General features: G+C 46.2%; 1 protein-coding gene and 1 pseudogene across 1 annotated transcript; both read right to left on the reverse strand.

Moving 5' to 3' along the window:
- Window positions 1-227: 227 nt before the first annotated feature.
- Window positions 228-13,591, reverse strand: LOC121570391 (bMERB domain-containing protein 1). Its single transcript, XM_041881847.2, has 6 exons — window positions 13,333-13,591; window positions 5,016-5,139; window positions 2,395-2,468; window positions 1,526-1,640; window positions 854-924; window positions 228-676 (listed from the first exon to the last, which is right to left on the reverse strand). Exons 1-6 carry the CDS (start codon window positions 13,409-13,411, stop codon window positions 555-557), a joined length of 585 nt encoding a protein of 194 aa, XP_041737781.1. The 5' UTR covers window positions 13,412-13,591; the 3' UTR covers window positions 228-554.
- A 1,885-nt stretch (window positions 13,592-15,476) lies between these two features.
- Window positions 15,477-17,243, reverse strand: LOC121568640 (annotated as a pseudogene).
- Window positions 17,244-17,439: the final 196 nt, after the last annotated feature.

Genomic DNA, 17,439 nt, shown 5'->3' on the forward strand with positions numbered 1-17,439 from the left:
ATTGTTGAATTATATATATATTTTTTGTGAAGCTTGAATTAAATTGCCACTCCCTGTTGCACACAACAAACTTCTATTCCCCGTGACAAGCGGATTTGGCACTTAACCCTAATTGCTCCTGTAAGTCGCTCTGGATAAAAGCGTCTGCTAAATGACTAAAATGTAAAATGTAAATGTAATTTAAGATTAAATCGTCAACCCTGTTGCGGTCAACCCTGTTACTTTATTTGGAACTTGATAGGCACTTATTATAGTAATTTTTGTATTTAACCTCTTGAGATGGGAAAACGTTTTTATTTTTTAATGAAGTTGAACATGTGCTCTTTATGACAGAATGTAAAAATGAGTTGAAATCTACACTTCTCAAAATGCACTGAATTGGTGCAACGACCCAGCAATATATTCACTGATGGAACACAGTCCTAACCCTACCTGTCACTGAACATATGTTTATGGTCATAGTCTAAGTATGAAAGCTCCGTCTGCCCGCTCCACACAAATAACCCCATCCAGACACCAACAAAGTGTCTCTGTCTCTCCACAGGGCAGGGAGTCTACATGACAGAGCATGTGAAGCCGCAGCACTCCTTCAGAAGGGTGAGGCCGGTTTTTGTGACGAAGGGAGTGGACGAAGTCTGCTGGGCTTTGGAGGTCATCCTTCGGTCCTCTGTGACATCTGGGAAAAAAAGAGACATCATTATCATCATCATCGTCATCGGCACCATCAGCATTGTTAATGTTGTTATCATATTTTAACTTGGTTCAATCAATGCGACTTGGACTAATTGCACAAAAGGAAGCTTCATATTTGAGCCTTGACTACACAGCACTATGGTAACACATATGCACATACTTTTTTTCTTTGAGGTCTTGGGAAATTTAGACTGTAAGAAATCAGCCATTTCTTTGTCCTCCTCTCTCTCCCTGTTGAAGGAGATTGAGTGGTGTATGCACAGTTAACAACAGGGAAAATCTTCCCACTATATCTTTCACAGCCACTGTTGACATAAAACACAGTCATACACAAGAATGCACGCACACACACACACACACAAAATTAACAAATAACCAACCAAACAACTGGATAGAGACAAAGAGGCTCACATGAACACTTCCAACATTTGTTCATATGTGTGGATGGTGTGAATTCACTTAAAAAATAAATCATTTTCTCTTTATGGTTTTCTACTGTTAACATCACTTTACTGTAAATTATTAAGTATCTGCTTCCCACGTATCACCCACCTTTCTGAGAGCTGTCAAAAGTGTCACTCAGACTTGTAGTCATAGAAGCAGGGCTGCCTGACATGCAAGACAGCTAAACAAATGCAAGGGGTTGCACAGCGACATGGAGGAATGGTCACAAACTGGTTCCGATACAGTATGACTCAGAGGTGACAACTGAGTCACCGATATTAATGGTCACTAGATGCTACTTCGGCAACATGTTTAGTTATAGTATCCCTTGCCTTTAAGAACATGATGGCCCACACTTCCTTGACTTTAAGATCATGGCAGCCCTCACCTGAGCCTCTCAAACTCCACGTCATCCACCAGGAAGTCCCTGGTCTCCACCAGCTTGTGGATCTGCTGCAGCAGCTCCTCCTCCCTCTGCCGGTCCTCGTTGGATTTGTCTGTGTCTGGAGTCATACAGACAGTATAGTCATGGAGTGGTCATACAGCAGTCATAAACGGTTCATATAGTAACCATAGATGCTAGGAATCATTAAGCATTCACACAGCTCCAGTTCAAGATTAAGCACCAGGCAAATTAAGCTTAGGCTGATGGATCTGTAACCACCAGATGACTGTGCATGGTGTTGCTGTTACAATACTGAGAAAGGGGTGTGGATAGCATTACCACTGGATCTAACCTACAAAATGTGAGATAATACAGAAAGAGCTAGAGCTGAAATGTTGAAATGATAAGCTGAGATAATGAGCATGTTGTGCTCCAAATCTTCTGCTTTTCTGTACTGCAAATGTTTTATTATTGGTTTTCCTAGAGAACTACCTGGACTATAAGCCCTTTTAATGGAGATATTCCCTCATTTTCTGCCACAGCAAGTGTGTGTGCGCTCTATAATGTGAATTGAACACCTCACCTCACCTCACACAGAGAGAGTCACTCTTTGAAAAAAGGTGCTATCTAGAAACGAAAATGGTTCTTCGGCTGTCCCCATAGGAGAACCCTTTGAATAACCCTTTTTGGTTCAGATAGAACCCTTTTGGGTTCCATGTAAAACCCTTTCCACAGAGGGTTCTACATGGAACCCTAAACGGTTCTACCAGGAACAAAAAAGGGTTCTACCTTGAACCAAAAAGGATTCTACTATGGGGACAGCCAAAGAACCCTTTTGGAACCCTTTTTTCTAAGAGTGTATGGTAGCCTACCTGAAACAGACACCAGCTTCTGAAGTTCTTTTTTCAGCCGTGTGATTTCCTTGCAAAGCTGAATGTCGTCCATCCTGAGGGGAAAAAATTGAGGAATCCATTTCATTCTCAATCATAAACCACATTGATATACTTCAAAGGAAATCTATATTCACAGCTGTTTCGTATGAGCCAGGGGAAGAGAACCCAGGACAAGGTGAGAATCGGATCCTGTCACGTATCGACTGTCAGTACAGTGGCTGTTCTTCTCCCTGTACCACACTTAGTCTGACAGTCAGGAATCAATCCTAATTGCTCTTATTGACAGAACAATTGAAACCCATACAAAATGCTTCAATACAGAGGATGGAGAGATTGTAGTCTTAAAGATACAATCATGCAGGCTCCAGTGTTGAGTGGACTCTCTGAAGGCACTGTGGCTTGCATGTATAGCCCCACATTAGGGTTAACACTGAAGAACACAGTCACTACAGTCAGACAGGTCCTGCTGGACAGTAATAAGGATTGTGACAGAGGACCTTCTGATGTGATCACCCTTCCCTTGGGACCACAATGTGCCAGACAACCCTGCAGTTGTCCTGTCTTCTGAGGCAAAACTTCCCATCAAGCCCTCAGCTTCTGCAATAACTCCTCTATTACAACAGTGGTCAATATAACAACAGCAAATTATAGCAATTTTCAAAAGATTGCTGCTGAGTGAAAAAACTGCCTGACAGGCAGGCAGAGCTAGGAGACAGGGAGATATACTCTAGATGAGTGTAGAGATAATGGCTTCTATAAAAAATAAAAAAATAAAGTGACTCCTCAAGCGATTCAAACACAGTACATTTACATGGCCAAATACATAGTAAAATGTAATGCTATAGAATTGAAGCGATTTCCCTTTCAGCTTTGTAAACATAGACATAATAACAAGAACCATATTAGCCTATCCTACAGACAGAAACCACTTCAGTGCAAATGGCGAACAAAATTAGCTTTCTCCTCTTCTCAGGTGGACTGAAATGATTGTTGGCTGAGGGTTTATTAGCTGAAACAACTCTGATGCCACAGGGCCTCTGAGAATGAGTCACTCCCCATCTCTCTGAGCTGCAGCTGCATCATATCTCATTTCACTGATTGACTCAGGTAGGGAGGTTTAAGTAAACAATACTGGTCAGACACTCTTACAGATGTGGCTATTCCCACTGGAATTCTAATGAGGCTCTGGATAACTGGGCTTTTCCATCGGACGATAAGAGGAAAATGACCTCCTAGATAAACATGCCCCCAGGCCTTTAAGCACAGGAAATGTGTTATTATTTTCAAGCCACTTCATAGGAGTGACCAATGCAGTAGCTGCATCACAGCTTATTTGCATGGAAATTGTGTATGTGCTTTAATATGGATTCCCTTTCTATTGCCCTGTCATTGTGTCTGAAGCTGCACCCCGACATTACAATAAATCTGCCTTTCACAATAAACCACCTTGCAGTGCCTACAGCATTAAAAAGAATACACACTGAACTGCATACACCTAATGCACTGCATGCAAATGAGAGTTATCATTTAATTCCATAAGCAAACCATGTCATGTTATTCATTTTTAATTTAACTTCCACCTAAGTAGATAAGAAAACAAGCTACTTTACACATCAGAAACCTAACAGTAATTACTTTTCCACATGAACAAAGGTACATTGCTTGTTATTATGCTATCACTGTTCAGTTTCTCTCTGTTAGAGCTGTGGTCAGCCTTGAAAAGACCTTGAGCTCTGCAGTGACTGGTGTCAATATGCTCCTGTCCCTGGAGATGAAAGAGAAGGAATCACAGATACAGTAGTGAGAAAGTGAGAAAAGCTCTCTCTGTGCCGCTGTGCTCATCTACTTAACGGTGAGCAGAAGTACGGCTGTTTACCAGGCCAATAGTGATTACTGTTAGTGTAGTGTAGGGTTAGTGTTCAGTAATCATACTGAATCTCACAGAAATCCCATTTACTTTGTTTAAAGTGTTGCTTATATGTAAGCTCCAACCCAGAAAGGTGAGGTCTTGAGGAGGAACAGTGAGAATATAGCCTACTGTATGCTTCAGTGCACATCTCCCCAGCAACTGGACCTCCCCATACCCAGCATCATTATCCTTTCTCTGAGTCTCTCCCCGCTCTCTCCTACACATGTCACAATAATGAAGAAGAAACATTACAGCCAAGGGGATCAGACAGAGAAAAGTATAAAACCGTTTCTTTTCAGAACAAAGTCCATGTGCAGTGTCGAGACAAAAGTGTGTAGGAGCTGAGCTGGTAGACTAATAGGAGAGCAGACAATGTGCTGCTGTCCTCTCTACACAGTATTCGCCTTCATGCACTTGGTCGCTCCCATCGCTAGATGCTGTCATATGTGGAGCATCACCAAGTCCGAGGGGAATACTGTGGAACTCTAATGAGCCCTGTAAAAACCTACTACAGTACAACCACAACCCATTCCACAAGGAGCCAGGGAATGGATGTTATGTGTGAGACTGAAAAGGCCCAAAATGTGTATCCTGTTCTTCTACCTCATACTAGAGGGCTCTGATAAATCACCAAAAGATGTCAGAAACTGAGTGTTGGTGTGGTTGGATAGTTATAAAAAAAAATGCTCACATGTATCTTAGTTCTGATTCCCTCCGTACCAGAACATCACGTATCCGCTCGATTCTGAAAAGCTCCCCTTCGATGTCATCTATTGTGATGGTGGAGTCCGCCATTGACACAATGTCTTCCTCTGCTGGAAGGGAAACAAGAAAACAAAAGTATGTGGACACCCCTTAAAATTAATGGATTCGGCTATTTCAGCCACACCCACTGCTGACAGGTGTATAAAATCGAGCACACAGCCATACAATCTCCATAGACAAACATTTGCAGTAGAATGGCCCGTACTGAAGAGCTCAGTGACTTTCAACGTGGCACCATCATAGGATGCCACCTTTCCAACAAGTCAGTTCGTCAAATGTCTGCCCTGCTAGAGCTGCCCACGTCAAGTGGCGCAGCGCAGTGGTCTAAGGCACTGCATCGCAGTGCTAACTGTGCCACTAGAGATCCTGGTTCGAATCCAGGCTCTGTCGCAGCCGGCCGCGACCGGGAGACTCATGGGCGGCGCACAATTGGCCCAGCGTCGTCCAGGGTAGGGGAGGGAATGGCCGGCAGGGATGTAGCTCAGTTGATAGAGCATGGTGTTTGCAACGCCAGGGTTGTGGGTTCGATTCCCACGGGGGGCCAGTATAAAAAAAAAAAATATTCACTAACTGTAAGTCGCTCTGGATAAGAGCGTCTGCTAAATGACTAAAAATGTAAATGTAAAAAAACTGTAAGTGCTGTTATTGTGAAGCGCGTAGCGCGTAAAAATTGTCTCTCCTCGGTTGCACACTAACTACTGAGTTCCAAACTGCCTCTGGAAGCAACGTCAGCACAAGAACTGTTTGGCCGGTGTAGGCCGTCATTGTAAATAAGAATTTGTTCTTAACTGACTTGCCTAGTTAAATAAAGGTTAAATAAAAAATACATAAAAATAAAAACTGTTCGTTAGGATCTTCATGAAATGGGTTTCCATGTCCGAGCAGCCGCACACAAGCCTAAGATCACCATGTGCAATGCCAAGCGTCGGCTGGAGTGGTGTAAAGCTCACCGCCATTGGACTCTGGAGCAGTGGAAATGAGTTATCTGGAGTGATGAATCACGCTTCACCATCTTGTCTAAGGCACTGCATCGCAGTGTTGCGGCGTCACTACAGCCTGGGGTTCGATCCCAGGCTGTGTCATTACTGTCCGTGACCGGGAATCCCATAGGGCGGTGCACAATTGGCCCAGCGTCGTCCGGGTTAGGGGAGGGTTTGGCCGGGTGGGCTTTACTTGGCTCATCGCGCTCCAGCGACTCCTTGTGGCGGGCCGGGCACCTGCAGGCTGACTTCGATCGTCAGTTGAACAGGGTTTCCTCTGACACATTGGTGCAGCTGGCTTCCAGGTTAAGAGGGCGGGTGTTAAGAAGCACAGTTTGGCGGGTCATGTTTCGGAGGACGCATGACTCGACCTTCGCCTCTCCCGAGCCCGTTGAGGAGTTGCAGCGATGAGACAAGATCGTAATCACGAAATTGGGCAGAAAAAGGGGGTAAAAATTACAAAAATAAATACATAAATAAAAATATGGTTTGTCGAGATCGGTGTGGAAGAACTTGACTGGCCTGCACAGAGCCCTGACCTCAACTCCACCAAACACCTTTGGGATGAATTGGAACGTCGACTGTCACCCAACCTCACTAATGCTCTTGTGGCTGAATGGAAGCAAGTCCCCGCAGCAATGTTCCAACATCTAGTGGAAAGCCTTCCCAGAAGAGTGGAGGCTGTTGTAGCAGCAAGGGGGGACCAACTCCATATTAATGCCCATGATTTTGGAATGAGATGTTCGACGAGCAGGTGTCCACATACCTTTGGTCATGTAGTGTATTAGCAAGTTATTCTACTGCTACATTGGCATAGTACTGTGCATCAGCACGGAAACAGGAACAAATGACTGTTTATTCTGCTCGCGCCACCTATGCCAGCACAACATGATCGTGTCTTAGAAGAGAGAGGGAGGCCAGAGCACTTTCTCCTGTCTTTTCAAGTTTCAAGTTTATTTGTCTCATGCCAAGTACAGTGAAATGCTGAACTTGCAAGCCCTACCCAACAGTGAAGTATTTAATATCAAAATAGTATAACTAATAAAAAACAAAAACAAAACATGAGAAAAAAATTATAAGAGAGGAAGCTATATACAGGGTCAGTGCCAGCACCAAATGTACAATGTACAGGGATACTGGAGTATTGAGGAAGATATGTACACGTAGGCAGGGATTAGGAGAAAGTGACTGGTAGCAGGATAAATAAAAATAACAATAGTAAACAGTATGGCAGCAGCATAAGTGGTGGGTGGGTGTGTGCGTGGTGGTGAGTGTGTGTGTCTTCAGCCTGCCTTAATTATGGCATGTGTGCAGCATGCTTCCTGGGTTTCCTCCCCCAGTGGGACAGCATGGAGGGAACATGCCTCTGAGTGGCACACTGCCAGGCTGGACAGAGACTCAGTGGTGCTGAGACTGGGATGGCATGACGGCAGCTCTCTCTGAACAGTTGACATCAGGATATTGATACATGCCTGAGTTTAATGAACAATGACAAAGAATCTCAGACAATGAGATAGAAGACTGAGAATCAGTGACAATTAAAGTAGGAAATAGATGCTGAGCACCCACGGGCTAGTACATTTCTAGAATCTATAATGAACTGGTTAAGGTTTATCAATTAAGTAGACTTGTGCAGTCTCATTAACATTTCCTCTTTTGGCCCATCTCCAGCAGTGGTGCCAGGAGGGGGCCGGTCTGTTTCATTGGTCATAGTCTGTGAAGCGCTGTGATTGCTATCCATGATGAGATCCTAGTTTCCCAAGATTATATGAAACACTGAATATAATCATCTCCATTATAGTCATCTCAACCTGCAATGGCTTAGAACTGTCAAACACTATACATACTGTGATGTCACGAGAGGCTGTGTCCTGGAGGGACGTTACATCCCCCTGAGGTGGCTGCAAACCCAGACAGCTATGGCTCCATCTGCTGGTATGGTCGGGAACTCCACCCCTCTATGGCCAATCTTCCCACGCAGCTGAAACAAATGAGGAGCTGATGAGCTGAAGGTTTGGGAAGGGAAGAGACACAGTCTCCAAGCTGGGCTCTCTGGAGGACAAGAGTGCTGCACGTCCACTTCCAGGAGGAATATAAGGATTTGGAGATACTTACCTTTGGGGAAATACTCACCTTTGGATATATGCACCGGTGGAAATACGTGTGGGACATTTGGAAGGACGTTTTGCTGGGTTGGCCACTAGCTGCAACGTGGAATACAGTAAGACTGGGGAAAAGTTATTTGAGCGAGTGAGAGTTATGATTTTGGATGTGGAAGAGACATCCCTGAACTGTTAACCCTTAAAGAGCCACAAGAGAACAGAATTGTGTTATACTTTCGTTAGTTTCCCAAGACCTTTAATAAAATCCTTGTTTTGGTTGAACCTGGTCTCCTTGCACTACTTGAGCAATCCCGCTGAAAGCTGTGTAGCCTCTCGTGACATCACAGATGGTGGAGAATACAGGCACGCTCAGCGTTAATAGTGCATGTCGGAGGAGGATACCGAAGGTTTGATCACCCAGTTTTCCAAGTTGGCCGTAGGCTCCCCGCCCGACTGAAATGGAGGACATATTGAAAGCCCTTGTTGCTGGCCAGCAAGCCCAGATGCAAGCAAACGTGGCTCTCTTGGAGGAGCAAAGAAAGCCAACCTTCTGAAGGCAGAGGAATTGCAGTTGCAGAGACAGAGGGTGGTCCAAAATACCCGCCCAATAAAGGCAAGTGACTTTATATCTAAGATGGGAGCTACCGATGACATTGAGGCATACCTGCATGCATTTGAGGCCACGGCCACTAGGGAAGCCTGGCCCAAGCAACAGTGGGTTGGTCTGTTAGCCCCCTTTCTAACCGGGGAAGCGCTGAATGCTGTCCGGGACCTGGGCCCTGACCAGGTTACTGACTATGATGCCCTGAAGTCTGAGATCCTCAGCAGATATGGACTCACAAAGTTTGGTATGGCCCAGCGCTTTCACAGTTGGACCTTCCAACCAGACCAACCTCCTCGGGCGCAGATGCATGAACTTGTCCGAATCGCAAGGAAATGGCTGGATCCGCAGAGGAATACAGCAGCGGCGGTGGTGGAGGCCGTTGTGGTGGATCGTTACCTACGCGCCCTGCCTTATGAGGCAAAACGGTTCATCAGTCAACAGGCCTTGACCACGGCTGATCTGACCGTGGAAGCTGTGGAAAAGTACCAGGCCACAGCGGAGATGCTGAATGCTTCCGAAAAAGACCCCAGAGTGCGGCCCCACCACAAATGGGGAAAACCCGTCCAAAGGACCCCAAGGTCTCGAACCCCGCTGCGTCAGGACTTATCCCGGCTCCAGGGGAGCCAGAAACCAGGCGGGTCCAAGAAGAGTACACCAGGATGGGGAACCTCGACAGTGTTACCGGTGTGGGGAGATGGGACATATCTCCTGGCAGTGTGGGGAAACCAGCCGATGAACCTATGCCCACTGCGGAGTCCTCCAGCTCAGCACCCACACATCGTTTTGCCTCGCTCTTGGGAGTCGTAGATGGCGGCCCAGATCGACCCCCCACCTGCCCGGTAACTGTGAATCACCATGATGTGGAGGCCTTACTGGATTCTGGTAGCCGGGCCACCCTGGTGCGTAAGGATTTGGTGGGCCCAACGTGTCTGACCCCGGGGAAAGTCCTCCCAGTTTCCTGTGTCCATGGGGACACCAGAGAATACCCCATTACTGAACTTACAATGACCAGCACACGGGGAACCATACACACGACGGCGGGGGTGGTTGATTCCCTCCCCGTCCCTGTCCTAATTGGACGAGACTGCCCAGCCTTTTACCCACTCTGGAGAGAGTCTCAGGAGAGGATAACCCGAGTACCTCGGAACCGGAGAGGCAAGACTCATCCTGGGAAGGCTCCCGGTGCAATCCTCCGAATTACTCACTCCCGCCCGAACTCGGATAGGGATGGCAGGTGCCCAGACCGACACAGAGACGGAGCTACAGAATCTGGACAAAAGAACTGTCTGGTCTGAAGGGGACCGCTGAGAGGTATCGTTTGTTAAAGCAACAGTTAGACATGAAGACAGAAGAGTTAGATATCCTCCAGGCTAAACTCCAACAGAGCTCCTTCCATAAGCAACAGGAGGAGCTGGAGAGGCTGCGCAGGACCATCGAGGAGTGTGAGGAGACCCTGCGCAGTAGTAAGGAGGTCCAGAAGAAGGCAGAGGAGAAGTACAAGGTGTTGGAGAACAAGATGAAGAATGCGGAGGCAGAGAGAGAGAAGGAACTGAAAGCTGCTCAACAGAAGCTAAACTCTGCTAAAACCAAGGCTGATGCGTTCAGTAAGAAACTCAAGGAGAGACAACAGGAGGCTGAGTCCCTGGTCCTAGAGGTGGAGGAGTTGAAGAGAGAGCAGGCTGGCAAGCACCACGGCAATGCGGACGCCCTCTCCCGGCGTGATGCCTTCTTCGCTGCCTTTACCCCGACGAGGACGTCGGTCCCGAGGAGGGGGATGTGTGATGTCACGAGAGGCTGTGTCCTGGAGGGACGTTACATCCCCCTGAGGTGGCTGCAAACCCAGACAGCTATGGCTCCATCTGCTGGTATGGTCGGGAACTCCACCCCTCTATGGCCAATCTTCCCACGCAGCTGAAACAAATGAGGAGCTGATGAGCTGAAGGTTTGGGAAGGGAAGAGACACAGTCTCCAAGCTGGGCTCTCTGGAGGACAAGAGTGCTGCACGTCCACTTCCAGGAGGAATATAAGGATTTGGAGATACTTACCTTTGGGGAAATACTCACCTTTGGATATATGCACCGGTGGAAATACGTGTGGGACATTTGGAAGGGACGTTTTGCTGGGTTGGCCACTAGCTGCAACGTGGAATACAGTAAGACTGGGGAAAAGTTATTTGAGCGAGTGAGAGTTATGATTTTGGATGTGGAAGAGACATCCCTGAACTGTTAACCCTTAAAGAGCCACAAGAGAACAGAATTGTGTTATACTTTCGTTAGTTTCCCAAGACCTTTAATAAAATCCTTGTTTTGGTTGAACCTGGTCTCCTTGCACTACTTGAGCAATCCCGCTGAAAGCTGTGTAGCCTCTCGTGACATCACAATACATAAACAACATATACACTAAACTGGTGCATGAAGGTATATTGGGGAACTACAAAGAAATAATTTGAAATTAGGACTAGTGATTTGCAATCAGTGATAATCATGTAGATTCCCCTTCATTTTGTCTAGAAATGCTCTATCCTACAACAGACAATGGGCTGGATAATTGGAATAAACCTTTCATTGCTCAGTGTAACGTTCTACGGACTTGCTTAGCAAGGCTGGGGATGAGTGAGAAAATTGAACATGATGGTGAGTGGAATTTGAGGCAGCTTGATGATGACAAATGACTCGGATCTCAGCAGGGGATTAAAGGCTGAGATGTCCTTCTTCAGTCTATTGGCTTTTCTTATCCAATGCTATTGTGTTCTTAGTCAACATTAGTTTAATGAGACAACTCAAAACACCTCCCAGAGTGAACTGCCCTTAAGAGTCAACAACTCCCTCTGACCTCTCAGACCTCCAGGTTGACTCCTCACCACTATGTAATCCTGCAGCCCACTGAAAGCCCAGTAATGCACCACTTACTGCTCAGCCTGCAGCTTCCTCACAGACCAGCTATGACTCATCCAACAGTGCTGCAATTGGCTCTTAATTACTTGACCTTGTCAGAAAAGACAACATTAGCTACAAACGGAGGCCAAATCACCAGGGATAACAAGGCTAACGCCATCAAAAACACACACATCATCATTAGCGTTTTAGAAGCTCCATCTAGTTTTTTCAATGGATCTTCAATAATTACGCATTCTGACAAAACCCTCAGAGCAAGCTTGGGGTCTGTGTTTTGATCGTGAGTTGCCTGCTGTATGTGCCTTCCTCCGGAGGCAATTTTCTGCCCCTATTGTGAAAATTGCTCCTGACAATTGGATTTCCAAATGTCACTTTGGATTACCAGAGCTTTACCAGGGCTCTGTGTGTGGCTGGCTATACTCCATTCCTTTTCACCTTTGTGGAGACTCATCACTGTCTCTTCCTGTGTCACCTATGAAGAGTCACTGCTAGAGGCAAAGGTGAGTGATATCCTCACACTGCATCTGTACAGACAGAATAACACAATGAGTCAGGACAGCAGCATTTCAGGGCTTCTTTTAGGATACCAGTCCACTCTACTGAGCCCCTCTGCATACCAAAAACATTAAGAGGAAGTAAAAAAAAGAAGAAGAAAAAACTCCTCTTCTTCAACCTCAGCTCAAACACCCCCGATTTCCATCATTTTGTCCCTCATTCTCTTTTGCCTACTTATTCCAAGCAAAGTCGCTCTTTAGGTCGCCTTGCCACCCCCAGCCTTCAGATGTCATTTGAAAGTGTACTCCCCTGCAGTCTGCACTGCACAACCAGATTACATAAAGATCCTGGGAACATTTGCTCTGTTCTATGCCTTGTTGCATTAAGTTCTATTTTCAGAAAATAAATGTCTCACTCTTAAGATCTATCGATCTATCTTTCATCACGTGTCTCTCTGTCCTGGCTATTACTTCTAAATGCAGTAACATTATCCATGGTCCATGTTCATGAAATTATTCTACTAGTACAGAAGAAGAAAAAACAGACATTACACAACAATATCAGATCACTACTCCATTCCACTCACCAATGAGTGTCCTTAACCCAGTCAAGTGTTGTTCATTTTATGATTAGCACAAGGACCAGAGTAACATTTTGAGCCTTATAGCCATGAGGAATATGACAATGATACATCTGACAGTGGCTGTAAGTTAGAAATTACCTTTGTGAATTCAGTATTTTGGTCACTGGTTGACATTTCTATACATAGCATGCAGATACATACAAAGAATGTTAACATGTCCATAGAGGGGTTCAGTGAATAACCTTTTGTTCACATAGTCAAGGTTCTGGTGATAATAGGCAAATAGCCGAAGTTGTGAAACACTTTGATCTAATCTGAATTACTGCAAGTATTTCTATGTATAGGTGTATAGCTCAATTTGAGTATCATATAATCTTCATAAAAAGTCTCTAAATCACAAAACATTTTGGATTTTTGTAAAGAAAATAGTCTAAAACTGAAAGATTTCAGCACCAAGTCCTATCAAACTGAACTTATCCTCATGCAAAAAAACACAAGTAGAATAGATAATAAAAAGGTAGCCCGTATATCTACAACTTTCCATGCTATGCACTGTACATAATTAATCATTTTGCAAAGGCTCACCCTTCTTATCGGCTTTTCCATCCAATTTGGTTCGATCCAAAGACCCATATTGTTTGGAGGATTTTCGCTCCTTTTCCATTTCTTCGGTCTGAACGACTTCAGGCTTGATAATAATAAATCAGTAGCAGATAAATACCCTTAGCCTAATTGAAAATGGAATTACACGGCGCAGCCTATTTATGTGGCCATATCGAAACACCATCACCACGTGGAGAATACATGTTGAACGCTGGCTATGTATTTGCAGAACACAGTGCAATTTCAGCACCACGGACACAGCTCGAGTCGGATGACTGAAGTATAACGTGAAGCGCCACCTTGTGACTTGCAAAGGGGGGGGAATCAATATTCCCCCACCTCAAAAAATGAAACAATTAATAACATTCACATGTGATATCAGCTTTCACCATTCATTTTTCATCATGCCTGATTGAGTTGTTAATGCTGGAGCTGACATGATTTCATCCTGCAGGGCCCTTGAGGACTGACTGGTGAGGAGGGAGCAGATGGTGCTGCTGTATAGGAGGCATCATCTATGTTCACTGACTGGGGCTGTCAGCCAGCTCTGTCTGGTCTGGAAAGACTGGTCTGGCAGCAGGTGCTGCCTCTGGCCAGTAGGAGGCAGCACTACAAGCCCAGGTCACTGTCACTTACCCTTTGAGCTGATCCAGCAGCTGTGTACACAAAGGGACTTCAGACTAAAGTCATCAGTAGAGAGCAGTAGCCTATAAGTCTACAGTACACAGACAGATAAAAGAGTTCAATCAATTTCATGAGGTGACAATTCACCCCCCAAAAAATCACTGGCTGACAAGGTCAGGATAGTGCGTGAATAAGTCAACAGTATAAGGTGGAAGTGAACAGAAGGACACCCGTCTGGGATCGACTGTTCCAAAACAAATATTTTACTTATGGCGCCTGCTCAGGCTGTTAGCTCCTTATCATTCAACTGACTGTTCTCTACAGTCATGAGTCATGACAGACCAGGCCAAATACAAAGATTCAAGAGGACTGCCACATACTACTGACCTTTGCTTTGTTACATTAAGAGGTGTATTGATATTCACACAATACATTTTCTGATGTTTGACACTACCCTGTTGTGAGGTATTGACATATCCTGTCCACTGCATTGACTTACAATGTATCAATAAACATACTATAAACATTAGATAAACAAAAGGTATTGTAATGCCAGTCTTCAATATTTGAGAATGTCTTCAAGGCACAATAATGGAATTTTATTTTTTTAATTGGACATGTATATCAACCACTGTATGTAATGTATTGCTGTATCCACTCCAAGCATTATAAATTAAACAAAGCTTTCAGGGAGAGGTGCATATCTATGTTGACTGAAATAGCATTCAGGTCAAAATGGGCAATGTCACCTGTGGCAAGTTTGGCAAACATCCTTTGAAATACAGGTTCAGCAACCAACCACAGATAGCTTCTAATACTTCCTCGTACTTCCCCCACACAAGAGCCACTTAATGTTTAGTTAGTAGACATCAACCCTTGGGTCAATTTCCTACAGCTGAACGTTGAACAATACATAACATTTTCACAGTGGACTCAAGAGAGTAAGTATCTTTGTCATATGTGAGCAGGCTAAACCACACATTCAGGATGAGTCTGTTAGTCCAGGGTTTTGTCTCGCCCAAAGACCACACCTGAACTCAAGTGGCCTTATGTTACAGACAGTAAAGCTGCCTAACGTGGACTGTACTAACACTCATAAGCACTCGCACAGTTACTCAGTCACCTGCCCACACCTAATTCTTCTCCGTTATTTGCTATCCAGAGTTTCTTTATAGCTTATGCAAATTACAGTTTATCATCACTCTGCATTCACAGTGGATCAACCTCCAGTGTAATAGTGAGGCTTGCAGTCCATGTGCTTAGTTTAACTGAAGAATGTTAAACGTCTTCTGGGCAGGTGGGGAATGCCAGAGCATTAGCACTAAATGAATAAAGCTGCAGTAATGAGAATTAAAAAGCAATACTTGGTTTTCAATTAAACCAGCCAAGGACGGATTCACTTAGCAGTTTGTAGAGCAGCAAGAAGGCAGACTAAATGAAGAGCGACATGTCAGTAAGTGGTGGTGTCCTGCTCCCATTGTGTTGCATATTGTACTGTAGGGCTAATGAGTTATTCTTCTGCCCGTGTTATTATTGCTCTTGTCATCCTCCATGGCTTTCTCCAGCCAGTCTCTCTCCTGCTCCACTTCACTGGTGTCAGCAGTGAGGAGGCGGGAGTAGCTTTCCACTGGAGCAGTGGCAGAAACAGGCACCACAGGAGCAGAATCACCACCACCCCTCTGAATAGCACAGATACCCCAAACCTGTGGACAACAAACCCCCCGGCCAAGCTGCCCAGCCCTGCCCCCAGGTCCAGAGAGAGGGCCTGGTAGACCCTCCTCAAGCTCCTCTCCATGCCCGGCGTGGCCACGTCCTCGCACTTCATCTGCACTGCCCACCACTGCTGAAGCAGCTCAGCACCTGGGCAGGTAGTGCAGCCCAGGGGCCCCACAGGAAGGAGTAGTAGAGGCACTGCAGGGCCAGGCAGGCCGTCCCCACCAGCAGCACCCTGCCTGGGCTCAGGAGCTTTGACACCTGGCCACTCAGCAGAGGGAAGGCAGCCCGGGAGAGCACCGCTAAGGCTAAAGAGAGGCCCATGTGCAGCTCGCTGCTCCCATGGTCCTGCATCTGCCCCAGCAGGAAGTCATCCACCGCAGACCCCGCCAACCCCATTAGGAAGGCAGTGACAGCACACAGCAGGGCCCGGAGGTCCCCTCGCACCAGCTGTAAGGCTTTGAAGAGCCCAGTGGAGCGACTACGCTTCTTGTTTAGGTAGAGGGGCAGGAAGGATACCACAGGCACGGCCAGGGTTGTCAGAGCTGCATAGGAGTAGAAGTGGACAGCGCTCCTGGGTGTGTGTGAGCCAATGAGGCAGTCCAGGTGGCTCACCAGCAGTCCTGCACCACCCACCCCACACGCTGCCCCAAGAAGCCCCCACACCCCTGTGCTACCATAGCGATCAGAGGCATCCACAAAATCCAAGTACTCATACAGCCAATCGTCCACAGTCCATTCCAGCGGGGCGGCCATCAGCTCCCATAGCGACACCACGATGAGGAGCATGAAGAAGAGCTGGTGCTGGACGTCCATAACTTGGAGGCTGCCCAGGAACTGGAAGCGGGCCTCGTCCTTCTCCCTCTGCTGCTGCTTCTCCTGACCTCCTGACCCTCCTCACTGTGGGTGAAGTGTTGGAGGCACTGTGGTGGGACTCTGAGCCATTGCTCTCCCCTCCTTTACTGCGGTTGGCCACAGATACATTCACTTGTGACCATTGAGAAGTCACATTGTTGGAACGTTGCTGCTGGAGTGTGTAGGTTGTGGCTTCGCTCACTGAAACAGGGGAAGACACAGTGTCACCGGTTGTCTCTGTAGGTGAAGATTCATGTGCTGCTGACTGGGATACAGAGGTAGTGTGTGTGGTAGGCATTACACTGCCAAAAACAGGCACATCATCACTCAGCTCTTCAGTGGGGCTCACACTGAGGTGAGAGATGTTGCAGTGACTGGTCAGCATCTCGACGCCTGTGGATGGGATGAGCAGGAGGACGAGGGCTGCCCGTGCTGAACAGACCAGAGACCCCGTAATCACTGCCCTCCTCTTGTTGTAGTGTCTGGCCAGAAAGCTGTCCAGAGGGCTCCAGACCAGGGAGATGAGATGCTTGGTGCTCATGAGAAGGCCTGTCATGGAGGGAGTGAGGCCCAGGTATCTGAGGTACAGGGTGAGGAAGGGGAGGATGCAGGCTCTGGCACAAGAATACAGGAAGTGGAAGGTGCTGGCGAGGGCTAGAGCACCCTTAATGTCTATCTGCTTGTTCCTCTTCATGGCTGCCAGCCAAGTGAACTTGCTGACTCACAGAATATCTTCATACAGAGCACGCACTGTGAATACATACGAATAATATGTAGAGAAATAATTATAAACATATTTCAAACAGTAGCTAACATTTTACATTTTAGTCATTTAGCAGACGCTCTTATCCAGAGCGACTTACAGTTAGTGAGTGCTTACATTTTTCATAAATGTAC

The sequence above is a fragment of the Coregonus clupeaformis genome, chromosome 7 (assembly GCF_020615455.1).
Source record: "Coregonus clupeaformis isolate EN_2021a chromosome 7, ASM2061545v1, whole genome shotgun sequence".
Taxonomy (NCBI): Eukaryota; Metazoa; Chordata; class Actinopteri; order Salmoniformes; family Salmonidae; genus Coregonus; species Coregonus clupeaformis.